The 17,506-nt window shown below is 41.3% G+C and overlaps 1 protein-coding gene across 2 annotated transcripts in view; it reads right to left on the minus strand.

Annotated features, from left to right (window-relative positions):
* Window positions 1–16,998, minus strand: part of SGPL1 (sphingosine-1-phosphate lyase 1) — a 53,111-nt gene extending 36,113 nt beyond the window's left edge. Inside the window, exons 1-2 of one of the 2 annotated variants that reach the window (XM_059899153.1) lie at window positions 16,802–16,998; window positions 15,863–15,924 (exon numbers count right to left, since the gene is read on the minus strand). In XM_059899153.1, coding sequence (XP_059755136.1) covers window positions 15,863–15,889 — 27 coding nt within the window. In that variant the 5' untranslated portion in view covers window positions 15,890–15,924; window positions 16,802–16,998. The other variant, XM_059899154.1, reaches the window with a different exon arrangement.
* Window positions 16,999–17,506: the final 508 nt, after the last annotated feature.

A 17,506-nucleotide genomic window follows, 5' to 3' on the forward strand; every position in this document is an offset into this window, starting at 1 on the left:
AAATAGTACTCAATAATCCTAATCATTATTAGACAAAAGGCAGCTGCTAGAATGTATGGGAGCTTAGTAGCCTACTATTCTCATACTGAACCCTCTCACCCCCCCCAAATCACTTCAAGGGAGCAAGACACTTCCGTGAACATGATAGTAGCAGTCTACAAATTTGGTAAATTTGGGACCTGTCACTTTTTTTTTTTTTTTTTTTAAAGCATATGGTTTGGTTTTTTTTGGCTGCGTTGGGTCTTCACTGCTGTGCGTGGGCTTTCTCTAGTTGTGGCGAGCAGGGGCTACTCTTTGTTGCGGTGCACGGGCTTCTCACTGTGGTGGCTTCTCTTGTTGCGGAGCATGGGCTCTAGGCACACGGGCTTCAGTAGTTGTGGCACACGGGCTCAGTAGTTGTGGCTCGCGGGCTCTACAGCGCAGACTCCGTAGTTGTGGCACATGGGCTTAGTTGCTCCGCGGCATGTGGGATCTTCCCGGACCAGGGCTCCAACCCATGTCCCCTGCATTGGCAGGTGGATTCTTAACCACTGCGCCACCAGGGAAGTCCCAGGGCATGTCACTTTTTAGACCAACGAGTTTCAAACTTTTCCAATACAGTCCCACAGAAATGTATTTTACAACACAAACTAGCACACACAGCAACAGAAAGATATAAAACCAAAACAAAAATTTCCAAAATAATACTTAACACCTTATTACTTGTGATACACTTACATTTCTCTTCTATTTCTTCCTTCTTTTTTCAAAGGCTTGGCCCACTAAATTGATTCTGCATCCCTCTAAATGGATCATGTCCTTCAGGTTTAAAACTAGTGTCTTAGAGTGGTTTCACTCCTGGCTTCCTTAAATTTAGAATGCAGTTCTGTAATGCAGTGAAGGGAGTTAACACTAAGGTTATTTTCCACTCAACACAATCTCAGTGCTTTTTATACTTAGGATTTATTCTCTTAACATTTTTGTGAGGCCAGGATTATGACGTGATGGAGTGACTCAGTCCAGGAAACTCAGAATTCTTCCATCACAAATTACTTTCCTATCAGTACTAGCCCACGGCTCTCCCCAATGATACTAAACTCTTTCAGTCCTTAAATCACTTCAAGAGAACAAGATTCTGTAAGCAGACTTCCCATAATGGCACTATCCACACCCCCGTTCCCCCCAAAAAAACTTCTTTGAGAACTATTACTGTACTTAACCAACTGCCAATTAGGCAGTGATATTTTTCCCCCCATTAAATGTCCTTAATTACCAACTTATACCAGAAGAAACATTCTAAAAATGACTATCACTGAAAGAAGACATTTCCAGGCCCACATTGAATGGTGCTTCTTTCCTTAATAATAACAATCCTTTCACCATGATTTAATGGGGGCTAACCAGTAGAATGCATCAAAATTATCCAAGGAGCTTTTTTCAGAACACCCCACCCCAGAGGTTTAGTAAGTACAGAGTGGAGCCCAGAAATACATATTTTGGAGAACTTCCCCCAGGTGATTGTGACAGACATCCTTGCTTGGTTAAGAACCCTTTCTCTACACTACAACATGGCGCTACTCTCCCCATCCCCTTCTTTGATAAAAGAATTACCCAATAATTGAGTTAACATATTACTAGACAGGGGTAAAAAGACATCCACCAAGTTTTACTGTAAGTGTTAAAGTTGGGACCAAGCCACATCAATCCACAGATCAACGCATTACTCGTGGCTAATATTTATTCTCTGGCCAGATACTAATGAAAATCAAAATCTTCCACTCTGCAATGCTGCAGAGAAAAAAAGGATTTTGTTTTCCTCTTCCTTCCACTTTCTTCACCTCTAATACAAGTGCACAATTCAACACTCAATAGTTTTTCCAGAAGAGACAGAAATCTGAGCTCTAAAGCAAGGAATGGGCTGTTGAGGAAAAGAAAAACCTGTTTTACCCAGTTCATCCACTGCCTGAATGTCTTCAAATCAAATGGTACTCTAATGACTGAGACTCAGATAAGGGGAGTGAAGTTAAAATACAGAAGAAAGCCTAAAAGTTAAGTATTTATTCTTACTCTACTTCTGCTCTAAAAATGGAAAAAAAAAATTAACTGAATCTGATTCTCTTTCACATTACATTCTGCAGAACTTCAAAGTGCAAAGTAAACAGGTAAGAAAACACTATTGTCTTTAGAGCCTCAAAAGGCGTTAAAGTTTATCAGCAAAAACAGATCACAAGCTCAAAGGGAAAACTCCCTTGGGTCATTAAAGAAGTAAGAATTGAGCAATAAACCAAACAGCCATTCCAACCAACCAACGGTGACTGTGTGATACAGAAATGTTTAAAGGGACCGAGTCATCATTTCTTAGGAGGTAAAGAGCAAACCATATACTTCCCCCCAAATTCCACTATGTAAGTCAAAAGATCCAGCATCTGAGAAGTTCATCTCAAAAAGCTTAACTGTCCACATTTCCCTTCCAGCCATGCCTCGAGTCAAATATACATGCTCAGTACTACTTCACAAGCACTTACAAAGTCTAATAGCTCTACACTTAACACTGGAGTATTTGGGCAAAGCACCCCGTCACTGAGACACAATCTTGGCCTCAGAAAGGAGAGACAGCCATGCAATGTTCTCAAGTCACTAGGAGTGCACTCACAGAAAATCCAAGCTCCTGGGTTCATAAAAGTGGGCAGCCCCGAAGACTGCCAAATGGTTGCTGAAAACTTTTTATTCATTTACTTGTGTTCAGGACCAGGCATCAAGTGAAGACAGATGCTGATTCTGTCCGCTAACAACTCTGAGCACCTCTCTTCTGAAGTCTATCAAGAAAGGCCCTACGGGGAACTTAACCTAGCAGAGAAGACTGAAATGCATAAAACTAAGTTGAACAAGCAGAGGAACAGGCTGAGGGATGTAGAGGTAAGGGCAATCATGGGTTTTCTTGGTAAATACATTCTCAGCCTGAGGGAAGTAGGGAAGATGCGGGGGAAAAAGTACTCTGCAAACCTGAACATGTCAAGTTGCCAAATTTGCTATGAACTCCCAGCGTCTCTTAAAGTCAGTAGCTAAATGACTTACTGTACATGTGCAGAGAAGTTACCTTTCAAAGTAAAAAAGAAGTTCATTATTCTCCAAAGACTGGAAATGAGAAACCCTTGGAGAATAAGCAAGGTCTAGTGGAATTAATCCTACGTTCTTCACACACAAAGGAGAAGTCTTGACTTCCCTGAGCATACCACAACTGGGGAAGAAGTTGTCTACGCTTCTCCCTTCCCGTACTTCTTTTACTAATAGGTTTATCTATCTACCTTTGTCAGAGTTAAGATAGCTAGACTTTTTTTTTTTTCCTAGAAAAGCTAGACTTTTCTAAACTAGTTATAGAAATCCCCTCCCTTCAATAGTCATGCTGATATTAGAGATGAGAAATACTGAATATATGCCTAAAAGTGTAACCTAAGTTAAGTTGCAAAGCCTACTTCTCTGGAGATTTCTAACAAATAATCCTGTTCCAAAGAATAAACCAGAGACCTATCCCTGGGTCTCTGACTGATACTCAACGGATACAAACATTTTTCAAAATCTAGTCACAAAGGAGATGCTTTTTAAATCTGAAGTAAAACTCTAAATTTAAAATTAACACTTGGAAGACTTTCAGACTTTTTGGATAATCTATTGAAAGTGCAGGAGAAAATGTGTGTTTCCAGCGGAAAATCATACATTGTCTAGGACATCCCTCTGATTCTGATTATATGGCAGTTATTTTACAAGTCTGGAAGTTGTAGATAACTGATAGCAATGCAAACTGATCTTAATCTATAAACATAAAGTCTGCCATGTCCAGTAAAGGTTCAAATGACCTCCCTCTCCACTATGGAAGAAACTAGTTTTGCCTCCATTTGTATACTCATTTTAATATTCTTGATCTATAAATGTGTCTGTTCTTTGGACTTCTCCTTTGAACACTGTGAGTAAAATAAAGTGTGTATTCATTTCCTAATCATGTATGAGTGTCATGATTTTACCTTTTTTGGGAAATTATCTTTTAACAAAAGCTAAATGTTTTCAGTCCCCTAAACTCCCCCACCAAAAAATACTTGGGAATATAAAATCTTGCAAATAATACAAAGGGTTCAGGACATCCTGAAGACCAGTCATATATGGAATCCATATTCCTCAGATTAATAATGCCTTCTCTAAAATGAATCATAGAAGTAGCCTTAATATGACAAACTATCCTATTATATAGAAAGCAAACAACATTTTTGAGAACAAAATAGAAACACTGGATATATCCATTACTTACAATTCTTCAGGAAAAGCCTCATGAGTATAGTAAAAAGGAATGAAGTTCTGATCCATGCTACAACATGGAGGAACCTTGAAAACATCACGTTAAGTGAAAAAAGTCAATGATAAAACACCACATAGTATTTATATGATTCATTTATAGGAAATGTTCTGAATAAGGGAATCTATAGACAAAAAGTAGTTTGGTGGTTGCCTAGGACTAGGAGACTGGAAGGAAGTGACTACTAATGAGTAAGGGGTTTCTTCTGAAAATGTTCTAAAATTGTGGTGACAGCTGTACAACTCTGTGAATACACTAAAAACCACTGGATTGTATACTTTAAAGGAAAAAAAGCATTACGACTCAGCAATTCCATTTATGTTCACCAAATGTTCTCTTGGCTAAGACCAACCACCTAAGATTGTTTGGATTCAAAGACTTTCTTTAAAAAAAAAAGTCTTTCTGGAAAAAAGTTTCCATATGGCCAAAGATAGCAGAAACTTTGCAGTTCCAGAAACAGAGATTAAAGCTTTGGACTCCAAATGAAAGCAACCCTAAGTATCTTAAAAATAACGTAGAAATTTATAGAGTAATTATGGATAAACTAGACAAAAAGCGTCATTATTGTCCAAAGGTATAGTTTTTAAGGGTCTATAAACAAAATTACTAACTGCTAAAACGACAAAACTTTTTTAAAACACTTTTTGTGTTTGTTCATGAACACATACTCCAGCCACTACCCAGGATATCGGAAAAGGACAGAAACCTCTGAGTAGTGTCCTAAACTGACACCTCATCACGACTCCTGTGAACTCTTTGAGAGTCTGAGAGTCGTGTTAATAGTGTTTTACAGGCCACTGTGGTGTCCTGGAAAGTCTGGATAGTGTTCAAAGGCTTCTACTCTAATTTTAGCTCTCACTTAGAAGCTGTGTGACCTTTGGCACTTATTGAACCTCTATGCAACTGGATTTTGCTCATCTGCAAACAAAACTAGATGCCATTGTTATAATTCAACAAAAAATTCACAAGAAAAAAACAATTCACATGGTTGTTGTGAATATTAAATGCAGCAAGGTAATGAGCAAATGACTGCAGATAATAAACACTTCACAAATTATTTGATGCATCTGAATTCTCTGATAAACATTTTCCTTTCCTTTTCAATTAGCAGCAAGGAAAAGTGACCTTTGCAATGTTCCAGGCAAAGCCACAAAGGCAGAGCTGCGAGAGGCTTTAAGTAGTTTGATTTCCATGCCTATGCTGTATTTTCCTACAGATGATGGTAATAAATGCAGGTAAATCGTGAGCTGCTCCTCAATTTTGTAAGACAGATGTTAAATCAACTCAGCCTTCAACAATCTAATTCAATCAGAAGGTTGCAAGTGTCCCCTTACCTACTAACAAAACAGGATTAAACCAGTTACCTACTTATGTTTACAGATCATAAACCTGATTTCAGTCATCCAGATAGACTGTTGTTGACTGCTGCAGTCATGACTCATGCAAAAGCATCTGAAACCTTAAGCTTATCAAAAAGGGCTGGGTAATATTCTAATCCTAGGCTTTCTTCCACCCTGGCTGCAATACAGCTCAACAAGGAGCAGGTCCACCATGGCATTCTCATATTTGTCCTCAATTCCTCCCCATTAGAGTTTGAAACAATTATCAATTTCCCTCAACTGTCTCAAAGACTCAGCACCATTAAGACTGGAACTCAAGGCAGGATTAATGTATTCCTTTTTAGACTCATCTACCAAAATGCAATTCAAAGGAGTGAACTCAAATGCCTCTCAGGAAAAGTCTCCAAAAAGAAGGTCTTCCCACTACTGAGTACAAGGCATAAATATACCACAACTACTTAGGTTCCAAAGAGTTCCAAAGGATTATGATTCCAGCCTTGGAATTAACTGCTACAAATGGTGTTTTACAAATCTAAACTCTGCTCTTAACAGAGCCCTTTTAATACTCAAAAAGAACCAAGGTTTTTTTTTTCCCATCAAATGTTTATTAATAGTTATAGACTAGGTAAACGAGAACGCAAAGAAAAGGGCATTTCACATTTTAGAAGTACCTATACTACTCCAGAAAAGAGTTCTTAAAGCTCTCTCCACTGTGCAGGTAACAAAAAGTTAAGACTTGTTGCCCAAAGCTAAATCCAAAAGTTATATATTAAGAAAACCCTATAGGAGTATAAACTGGTACAACCACTTTAGAAACCTGTTTGGCAGTATACCTCACGACCCAACAATTGTATTTACGTTTACTAAAAGACATGTTCAAGAATGTAGCAATGTCATTCATAACAGCCAAAAACTAGAAACATAAATGTTCATCAACTACAGAATGAATAAATTTTGATATTTTATACACCATAAAACTACACAGCAATAATTCTTAAAAATACTGCTACATCAGACCATGGCTGAAACTCACAGATACAATCAACATTCAGAACAAAAGACATTCACAAAAGAAAATATATTGTATGTTTCCATTTATATAAAACTGAAAAATAAGCAAAACTATCTATAGTGAGAAGAATGACAACCTTTGGTGGTTATCAACTGGGAGGGATATGAGGAGCTTGCTGGGATGCTGGACATTTTTCACATCTTGATCTGGGCAGTGAGTACGTGTATCCATATACAAATATTCATTGGCCTGTACAAATAAGATTTGTGCCCTTTACTATACACAAGTTATCCCTCCAAAAAGAAAACTCCACACTTTTTTAATTTAAAAGTGCTTTGTTCACTTTGTAGGATAACAGGACACATAAATAACAGTGTGCCAGGAGAACAGGTGAGGACGAGTGCTCTGCGGTTTCTGCCTATACAACAGGCAAGTCATTCATTCATCAAACACTTACAGTTTGCCTACTTCATGACAAAAAGCTCATATAGCTATGTTATATTAAGTCAAAAAGCATTATTAGATAAAAATCACAACTTACTAGATAAGATGTAACAATTTTAGATCTGGATGCATCTAGTAATAAAATATCAAGTTATGTACAACAAAATCTAATAGAACTACAAGAAGAAATAATTAATAAGGCATAAGGATGCTTAAAGAGGCATCCACAAAACAGAAAATCCAAATAGTCAATGAACATTTAAAAGAACACACCTCATTAGTAATCAGGGAAATGCACAGGGAAAGCAATTAGATTTCAACCCTACTGAACTGGCAAAAAAATTAAAAGCCTGTTAAATATCAAGTTTGTCAAGCTGTATAGGAATAAGAACTCTCATCCTACTGTTGCTAGGAGTATAAACTCTATCAACCTCTTTAGAAAAGTTTGGCATTTTCTAGTGAAGTTAAGGCTATATACCCTTTAGAATCCACCAATTCCACTACTAGGAATAAATCCCAGAAAAACTCTTACACTTGTGATCATTTGTCATGTACAAGAAAGATCATAACAGTAATTTCAAAAAAGCCCCAAACTGGAAACAGTCCAAATATCCATCATCAGTGGAATGGCTAAATAAATTGTAGTAATCATATAATGAAACGCTACATGACAATGAAAATGAATGAACTAAACTATAAACTACATGCAACAACATGGATGAATCTCACAAATACTGGGCACTATAGGAAAATCACCAAAAATACATATAAATCGTTCACTGCAATCCCTATCAAATTACCAATGGTATATTTTTCACAGAACTAGGACAAAAAATTTTAAATTTGTATGGAAACATAAAAGACCCCAAATATCCAAAACAATCTTGAGAAAGAAGAATGGAGCTGGAGGAATCACACTCCCTTACTTCAGACTATACTACAAAGCTACAGTAATCAAAACAGTATGGTGCTGGCACAAAAACATACATATAGATCAATGGAACAAGATAGAAAGCCCAGAAATAAACCCACACACTTATGGTCAATCTACGACAAAGGAGGGAAGAATATACAATGGAGAAAAGACAGTCTCTTCAACACCTGATGCTGGGAAAACTGGACAGCCACATGTAAAAAATTGAGATTAGCACATTCTTTAACACCATATATAAAAGCAAACTCTAAAAGGATTAAAGACCTAAATGTAAGACCGGATACTATAAAACTCCTAGAGGAAAACATAGGCAGAACACTTTCTGACATAAATCACAGCATTATTTTTTTTGGACCTCTCTCCTAGAGAAATGAAAATAAAAACAAAAATAAACAAATGGGACCTAATTAAACTTAAAAGCTTTTGCACAGCAAAGGAAACCATAAACAAAATGAAAAGACAACCTATGGACTGGGAGAAAATATCTGCAAACAATGCTACCGACAAGGGATTAATTTCCAAAATACACAAACAGCTCGTGCAGCTTAATATCAGAAAAAGAACCAACCCAATCAAAAAATGGCAGAAGACCTAAACAGACATTTCTCCAAAAAAGACACTCAGATGGCCAACAGGCACATGAAAAGATGCTCAATATCATTAATTATTAAAGAGATGAAAATCAAAACTACAATGAGGTATCACCTCTCACCAGTCAGAATGGCCATCATTAAAAAGTCTACAAATAATAAATGCTGGAGAGAGTGTAGAGAAAAGGGAACCCTCCTATACTATTGGTGGGAATGTAAACTGGTGCAGCCACTATGGAGAAGAGTATAGAGGTTCCTTAAAAAACTAAAAATAGAGTTACCATATGATCCTGCCATCCCACTCCTGGGCACACATCCCTAGAAAATTCTAATTCAAAAAGATACATGCACCCCAATGTTCACAGCAGCACTATTTACAACAGCCAAGACACGGAAGCAACCTAAATGTCCAGCAACAGGTGAATGGATAAAGAAGATGTGGTACATATACACAATGGAATACTACTCAGCCATAAAAAAGAATGCAATAATGCCATTTGCAGCAACTTGGAGGGACCCAGAGATTATCATATTAAGTGAAGTAAGGCAAAGACAAATATCATATGAGATCACTTATAAGTGGAATCTAAAAAATCATACAGGGCTTCCCTGGTGGCGCAGTGGTTGAGAATCTGCCTGCCAATGCAGGGGACACAGGTTTGAGCCCTGGTCTGGGAAGATCCCACATGCCGCGGAGCAACTAGGCCCGTGAGCCACAATTACTGAGCCTGTGCGTCTGGAGCCTGTGCACCGCAACAAGAGAGGCCGCGATAGTGAGAGGCCCGTGCACCGCGATGAAGAGTGGCCCCCGCTTGCCACAACTAGAGAAAGCCTTCGCACAGAAACGAAGACCCAACACAGCCATAAATAAATAAATGAATAATAAATAAAAATTAAAAAAAAAAAATCATACAAATGAACTTATCTACAAAACAGAAATAGACTCACAGACATAGAGAACAAACTAACAGTTACCAAAGGGGATAGTGGGGGGGCGGGAGGGGGGATAAATTTGGAGTTTGGGATTAACATATACACACTACTATATATAAAATAAACAACGAGGACCTACTATATAGCACAGGGAACTATATTCAATATCTTGTAATAACTTATAATGGACAAGAATCTGAAAAAGAATATAGATAGATAGACACATATATATCTATATATATAACCAAATCACTTTGCTGTACACCAGAAACAAACACAACATTGTAAATTAACTATACTTCAATTTTTTTTAAAGGTTAAAAAAATACATATAAATCCATTTGTATCAAGTTGAAAAACAAACAAAATTAAAATTCAGGATGCAGAAATAGGTGGTTAACACAATTTTTTTCCTTAAACAGCAAGGGAATAACTATCCCCAAAATCAGGATAGTAGAGTGATATCAGTAGAGAAAAGGGAAGGAGATGTAACCAGGGTGGGGCACATGGCGTTGGGGGTGAACGCTCTATTTCTTAACCTAGGTGGTAGATATATGACTGTTTTCTTCATTATTCTTCTTTAAAATGAGGATACGTGCTTTATACACTCTTCTGTTTGTATAACAAATTAAGAATGCAGGCAAGCTCTTATCCTTCCCATTTCCTCTTCCTGCCAAATGAAACGCGGACCTGACAGCTCAAGCTCAAAGCAGCTATCCTGACCCGGAGAGGATGCACTGAGCAGTGGAACCTCCTCAAAGACCTAGGAATGGCAGTATCAGTCACCAACTGTTGACTCTGGATTTCTCTTACTTTAGAAAAATTTATTTCTACTTTTTAGAAATCTCTATTTCTGCAGATTTTTCTCTTATATTCAGCCAAACCTAATCCTGATACATTCAGTGATTTGGACAAATAAAAACTTTCTAACATTTAAAGCTGTCCAACAATGGAAAGGACTCCCTGAGAAACTCTACCGCACCCACTCCTGGCCAGGCATTGTGGAAGGGATTCCCACATGGCAAGGGAAGTGGCACTGCAGGATTTCTAAAGGCCCTTCTGGCAATTAAGATTCTAAGGCTACTACGGGAACAAACTAGCTCTGAAGCTGTGGCAACTCTCTGCCTCTGAATCTATCCTTCTGTTATCAGCGAGAACATTCCTTTTCTATAACATTCCATGACCTACGTTCTTCAAGACAGCTCCAACACTATCTTCTCACTTGTACCTTTCAAAACTAACTTGACCTTGACTTCAGCATACTCCTCTACCGAACCTTCCTCAACTCTGTTATGTGCTTCATGGGGCTGTCCTATAAATTAAATCACCCAGGTTCCTATATCCTCTGGTTTCCAGTTGCGTTTGACCAATGAAAAGCTCCAGCAGACCAGAGGGTGGGAAAAGAAAACATGTGAGGTGTTTATTCCCCTTGATTCCCTTCCTGCTAGGCCACTGGTTGGAAGTGGCTGCATTCCCATAGGTTATCTTCTCTTTCCGCTAAGTTCTCTCAAGTTCCAGAAATTACTCCTTCTCTTACTCCGTTAGGCCTAAGGGTGCTAATTGCTCTTAGCCCTGAAGTGTTTCACCAACCCCTGTTGGTGTTCCTTAACTCTGGGCAATCACACTGTTGGAGTGCACCAAGAGATAACTGATAGACCCAACAAACTATTTTCAGCCTGCACTGTTCCGTCGTCCCCGATGGCTCCTATCTCCCCTTACCCCATAGCATGGTTTTTCTCTCAGTAATTGCATTCTGTATGCTTCCACATATGGACTGATTCACTATAAATCAGTTCCCTATGAAAAAGTCTTAATCCCAGGCTGATTCCCATTTCTGCCACCAGTGTGTACAAACTACATGTAATACTGGATCGGGCAATGCCTAATTAAGAGGTAAATGTTACTAAAAATTCCTGACACAAAGACTGCAAAGCCAAGCCAAAGACTGAGATTTGGGGTTTATCTATTTATAACTTTCCTTTCCTTCAGACCAAAAGCTGGAGAAATTATCATACTTGTTATTATATTTTGCTTTATTTACAAGATTGGAACAAGGCCAAAAACAGTGCTCATCCTACAATGGCCACTCAAATTGTCAACAAAAATTGAAATGTCCTACCAGTTCCAATGAATCCTCCCTTTCTTCCAGACAAGCCTACAAATAAGACACCAGATTCAAATAATAGAAATGAGCTTTTAGTGTCAATCTTTCAGTTTATTGCTTAAATCCCATTTGAGAGTCATAAAGAAAGCATCCCTGAAAAAGATTCAAGGGTCAAAGATAAAGCTCTAATATCTGGAAAGATTTGATTTTTGCACCTGAAAAACAAAACTGAGACAGGCTTACTGTTTCCAAATCAAGAGTGCTGCAGAAATGTTGCAAAAGACAGCATTTCTTAGGACTTTTACTGTGCTTCAGAATATCATGCTGTACACTCTCCAATATATATTCCAAAGTAGCAGAGCTTGATCCATGGGCAAAATAACCCAAGTACCACTGTAACAGACCCATTAAACTCTAAGAAAAGACCTACTGCCCCATCCACATGAATGCCAGGGCTGCACAGATACTGTTACTTACGTTAAGGAACCTAGACCAGGGTTTCTCAACCTGGGTGCTTCTGACATTTCGGGCCAGATAATTCTCGGTTGTGGGGGACTATACCGCAGAGTAGGACAATCAGGTGCATCTCTGACCTCTAGCACTCCTCCAGTATGACAATCAAAAGTGTCTCTACAAACTGTCAAACGTCCAGGGGATGGGGGTGGGGGCAAAAGTTGCCCCTGGCTGAGAACCTTGACCCTAGATCAACTTTTAACACTCACACCCCACCCAGCACTACCATGGTGCATACGGTAACTCTGAGTCATCCATCTGGATGGGTCTATGGAGTAGACTTAGCTTTATAAGGTACCTTTTTTTTTTTTGTTAAAGCTAGGAGTATTTGGCAACTCACAAAGCGATACAGACCCCTAGCACTAGGAAGGAGGAGAAGATGGATGAAAAGAATGGTTGCTAAAGTGGAGAAAGATTGCTAAAAGATTTCCAGACTTGAATTCCCTCTGAAAGCATCACAATTCTCAGATGAGTGAATACACTCACTCATTTTATTCTCTCTGAGACATAAGTGGAGAGTATCACAGTCCACGGCATAAATGAACAAATGGAAAAAGGCAGGCAAAACCCCTTAATCAAATGAGGACAAAATCAAAGGCAGGAAAGCACTGAGGGCTGACAGCCCAAGAGCCTTCGTCTGGAATCCAAAGTTTGTCATATATGGACTCCAGTCCATCTTCAAGTTTTATTGCCACAGCATACTGTCCACAAAAGTGGCTTTCTACCCTCTCAGACCCAATGCCCCCTTCTGTAACAAATATTTTGTAATGCTCTTTATTCTGAAATGAAATTCAAAGATTTTAACATTATACCCATAGACATAACTTTTAAAATTTCAATATAGTGCCCCAACTGCAATGTAAGGGAAGAGAAACAAGAAGATTTGTATAATAAAACGTATGTTCAGACAAGACGAGACTGGAAGACAAAAGCATCCCCACCACTCTTCCAAAGTGTCCCCTAGAGGGCAGAGCTATCCCACTCCTGCTCCACACAAACCTGCTCTCAACAGTCACACAGTTCAGCAACCTCCATCCCTTTCGATGAATATGACACAGAGGCAGCATCACAAAATAGGTAAGAAAGAGGGCTTTAGGGCTTCCCTGGTGGCGCAGTGGTTAAGAATCTGCCTGCCAATGCGGGGGACACGGGTTCGAGCCCTGGTCCGGGAAGATCCCACATGCCGCGGAGCAACTAGGCCCGTGCACCACAACTACTGAGCCTGTGCTCTAGAGCCCATGAGCCACAACTACTGAGCCCATGAGCCATAACTACTCAGCCCGTGTGCCACAACTACTGAAGCCCGCGCGCCTAGAGCCCGTGCTCCACCACAAGAGAAGCCACCGCAATGAGACGCCCGCACACTGCAACGAAGAGTAGCCCCCGCTCGCCGCAACTAGAGAAAGCCCACGCGCAGCAACGAAGACCCAATGTAGCCAAAAAAAAAAAAAAAAGAGGGCTTTGAAGTCAAACCAGCTGTGGCTAAAACACAGCTCCGCCACTTCACTGCTATGGTACCCTCTCTAAGTCTAGTTTCTCACCTATAAAAGGAGAATGCCAGCATATTTTTCAGAGTTTTTGGGAAAATTAAATGAGTATGTAGAATATCTATTTCTGCACCTAACACATAATATGTGCTCAATAAATGTTAGCTATCAGACTTAAATTATTATTCCTGAATCCACCTCGTATTATATCTTAGCTTATGCCCATCTTACTCTCCCAGGAGAAAGGATGGATGACTGGATATTCATTTAGCAGAGATAGTCTGAAAAGGACTCACGTACAATATAAGAAAGAAGTTGCATCATATGACTTGTAAGGTTGTTTCTAATTCTGAGATTCTACCATATGCTGCCCTACACTGAGGTTATCTTCTATTAACTGGGGTCCTTTTTTCCCAGGTAGAGGACCAAGAACATGTCTAATGCATCATACTGTACAAAGCAACTATAGAGAAACACCTTGAACTCAGATCATGACAGTTTAGTGTCCCCCTTGAAAGCCCAGCCCTGGTCACTGATTCTTTACCATTTAGCACAGGACAGTCAAAGAAAGAAGGACAACTTTTCTACAGAAAGCACCTCAAGCAACATGTACAGTGTCTTCAGAGAGTGATGATTCAAGGGCCAGCTGCTATCTATATGAATTAATTCCTTACACCAAGGAGCAAAGCAACACCCCTAAACATCTAGATTTTCAAAAGAGGAAGTGGAAACTAGTGGTGACAGCTAGAGAAATACTTCAAACTGATTCCAAAGTTAGTATTCTGAAAAAAAGCACTCACTGCTCAGACTGTTAAAGGGAGCCCACAGGCCCAAGAAGTAATAAGCACATGGCTGGGCATGGAGTTATATCCTACTGACATACAGGAATCTTAATTTAATATACATACTGCTTTATGAAACAGAAAACAGAAATTGCCAATTATTGCAAATCATTCTGCAAGGTGCTAACAGTGGTTATTTCTGAGTAGTGGAATTATTGGGGGTTGCTTCCTTTTGCTTATTAATAGTTTCCAATTCTTCTAACATATTGCTCTTGTAATGAGAATTCAAAATTACACAACACAATTCATTATCTACTGACAATCCATGAAATCTGAGGCAAAAAAAACTATTTTAGGTGAACTCTTCACCTGAACCTGTGGGTAAACCACAGGTTGTCTCTAAAAATCATCCTTGCTCCCCACCTCAAACCGGAACTAATCACAACTTTGTTGCCCTCTTAATCTCTCCTGCAGACATTACAGGTTTTGACACTACAGGACATCATTATTAGTTTTCGCCAATTTCCCAGTGACAGCTACCAACTCTCTGGGATAGTGAGATAAAGAGAAGGAAAGGAAATGTTTTAAATCAATGTTTTTTTGCACAAAGCGACATCAGATTCAAAGAAGTGACTTATTCAAAACTAAACGCAGACACTTCTACATCGCTATTTGAAAATCACGGGCTCCTCACAATCCTCACACTAACAAGCCTCTATGAAAAAAATAAAAATCAATAAAGAGCCTCTATGGAATCATGAATGTCCCAAGAATAAAACGTCATTTTGGTAAACACTCATTTGGCAATTGTATTTTCCCTGCTCAGTGAAAAAACAGCACAGAAAGATCTCAAGAGGAGAGGGGGAAAAAACAGCCTCTACCAAAACAGGCATACCCCTCAGCACAGCAGAAGAAAGTAAATTCAAACCAGCTCAATTCAGCAATTAAGCAACTCACCATATACGAAGCACCATAACAGGTGTTTATCATCTCTAAACAAATAAGACAAGATATCTGCCTTCCAGGGAATCATAACTCTAGTCTGGGAAACAAACACTTATAAACTAATATACGGCAGATCCAGACAAAATTTAATAGAAGTTTTAAAACTGTTCTGGTAGTATAAGAAAGGAGAGATTAAAATCAACTGCAAGAATTTTGAAAATGATTCTTCATATTCATTATATACACACACACACACACACACACACACACACATACACTTAAATCAGTCACTTATCCACCTTAATCATTAAACCCAAAATAAAAGGTGGCAGAAACTCTCAGCTACCAAAAGCAAGCATAGAGGTGAAATCTACACACTCATCCTTCGGACTAAAAATAAAACGTAAACGACAAGTGACTTACAACAAGGAGAATAGATGCAAAAAGGACTCACCAACATCAGAAGGTCCGTACTCGGCATCTTCCTCTTCCAGGCGTCCTTTCAGTGCCTCCCCTCTGCAAAAGGGAACCACGTTTGTTTACTTCTAACGCTTTAAACGGTCCAGTCGGCCCGCCGAGATTCGCGAGAGCTACAGAGAAACGGTTCTCTCCCTCCTTTAAGAGCTCAGATTTCACTCCTAGCTTTCACACTCCACCCCAGCACCCCAAACCAGCGAATCAGAATCCTGCTGGCACTCTGCTTCCCTCCCACACCTGCCCAAACGCTTCCAGAGCCAGCCTCCCACAAAGCAATCCCCCCAGGTAGCTACCGGGGGAAACGCCCAACCTGCAGCGGACCAGGGCCTGAAGGCCAGGAGCCCCGCCCATTCAAACTAACCCGGCCGAGACGCGGACGCTACAGGCAGTCCACTCCCAGGGTCCAGCCTCCGGTGGACTCCCTTTAGAAACAGGTAGGCCTCGTTCTCGACTTCATCCCTCCCTCCCCACAACCCTCTCCTCGCCTGCGAAGGACCAGCAAACCTGCCCACCCCAAGACCACTCCTACCCCGCCGGCGCAGTGGAGTTTCGGACCCCGCTCCTTCTCGGCCCTGGCGCCCTCCCCCACCCACTCGCGAACCCTCACTCAGACCTCGGGTGGTCGGCGCCCCTACCCTCAGCCCGAACCCGAGCCCGCCCCGAGCTGCTAGCCCCTCGGTCCGGCCTGGCCCTTCCTCCTCTCCTCGCCCTTCCAGCACTCCTCGCCCCTCCTCAACGGGACCCCTCCGCAACGGGACCCCTCCGCAACAGGCCCCCCGCAGTCCCGTCACTCCTCCCTCTCCCCGACCAGGACCCGCCTCCCATTCAGTCCTGACTCTCCCCTATCCCAAGCCGAAGCCCTCCTCCCCAGCCCGGACCCTCCTCCTTCCTCCGGGTCCGCGGCGGCCCCGTCCACCTCCTCAGCCGGGAGCCAGCTTCTGCGCTCCTTCCCTCGGACACTGTCTCGCCGGCCCTGCTCCTCTTCACCGCGGGCCGACTCGCGGGGCGCTGGGCGCAAACTCCCCAGGCGGCGTCTACTGCTGCCGCTGCTGCTGCCGCCACTGCCGCCGCCGTCGAGATTAGAGATCCGGCCGCCGGCGGCCCCGCCCCTCCCCGCCCCGTCCGGAAATGGCTCCCACGGTGCCCTCCCCGTTCCCCAGCCCTGGCGTGCGCGGCTCCGCCGCCGGTCACGCGCACGCCCCGGCCTGGGCGCCAGGCCCGCTGTCCACTGCGGGCCCCACGGCGCGTGCGCGCCGCCTGCTGGCCTGGCGGGGGCGGCGGCCAGGCCTTCCGAGAAGATGGAACGCGCCCGCCGCAGACGGTACCCGGCTTCTTCAGTCTCCCTTTTTAAAAACCAACTTGCTGGTCACTTTTGGTCACTTGAAGCCCCTGAGAGAGTCAGCCTGCAGAGCACTGTTTAAACTGATCCATAACAACGACTCGAGATGGGTCTCCAGAGAGGCCTTTGGGATTTTAATGAGTGACTCAGAGATTTGCTCCTTGTCTCCTTCCTGGAGACTTCCATCGAGGTCAGCGATGCCTGAAGAAAAGCGACAGGAAAACGCCCTTATTGGAGATATTATCCCCATCCTCCCCTCTCCCCACAAAAATGGATAACAGT

Source organism: Balaenoptera ricei, chromosome 16 (genome assembly GCF_028023285.1).
Source record: "Balaenoptera ricei isolate mBalRic1 chromosome 16, mBalRic1.hap2, whole genome shotgun sequence".
Classification (NCBI taxonomy): Eukaryota; Metazoa; Chordata; class Mammalia; order Artiodactyla; family Balaenopteridae; genus Balaenoptera; species Balaenoptera ricei.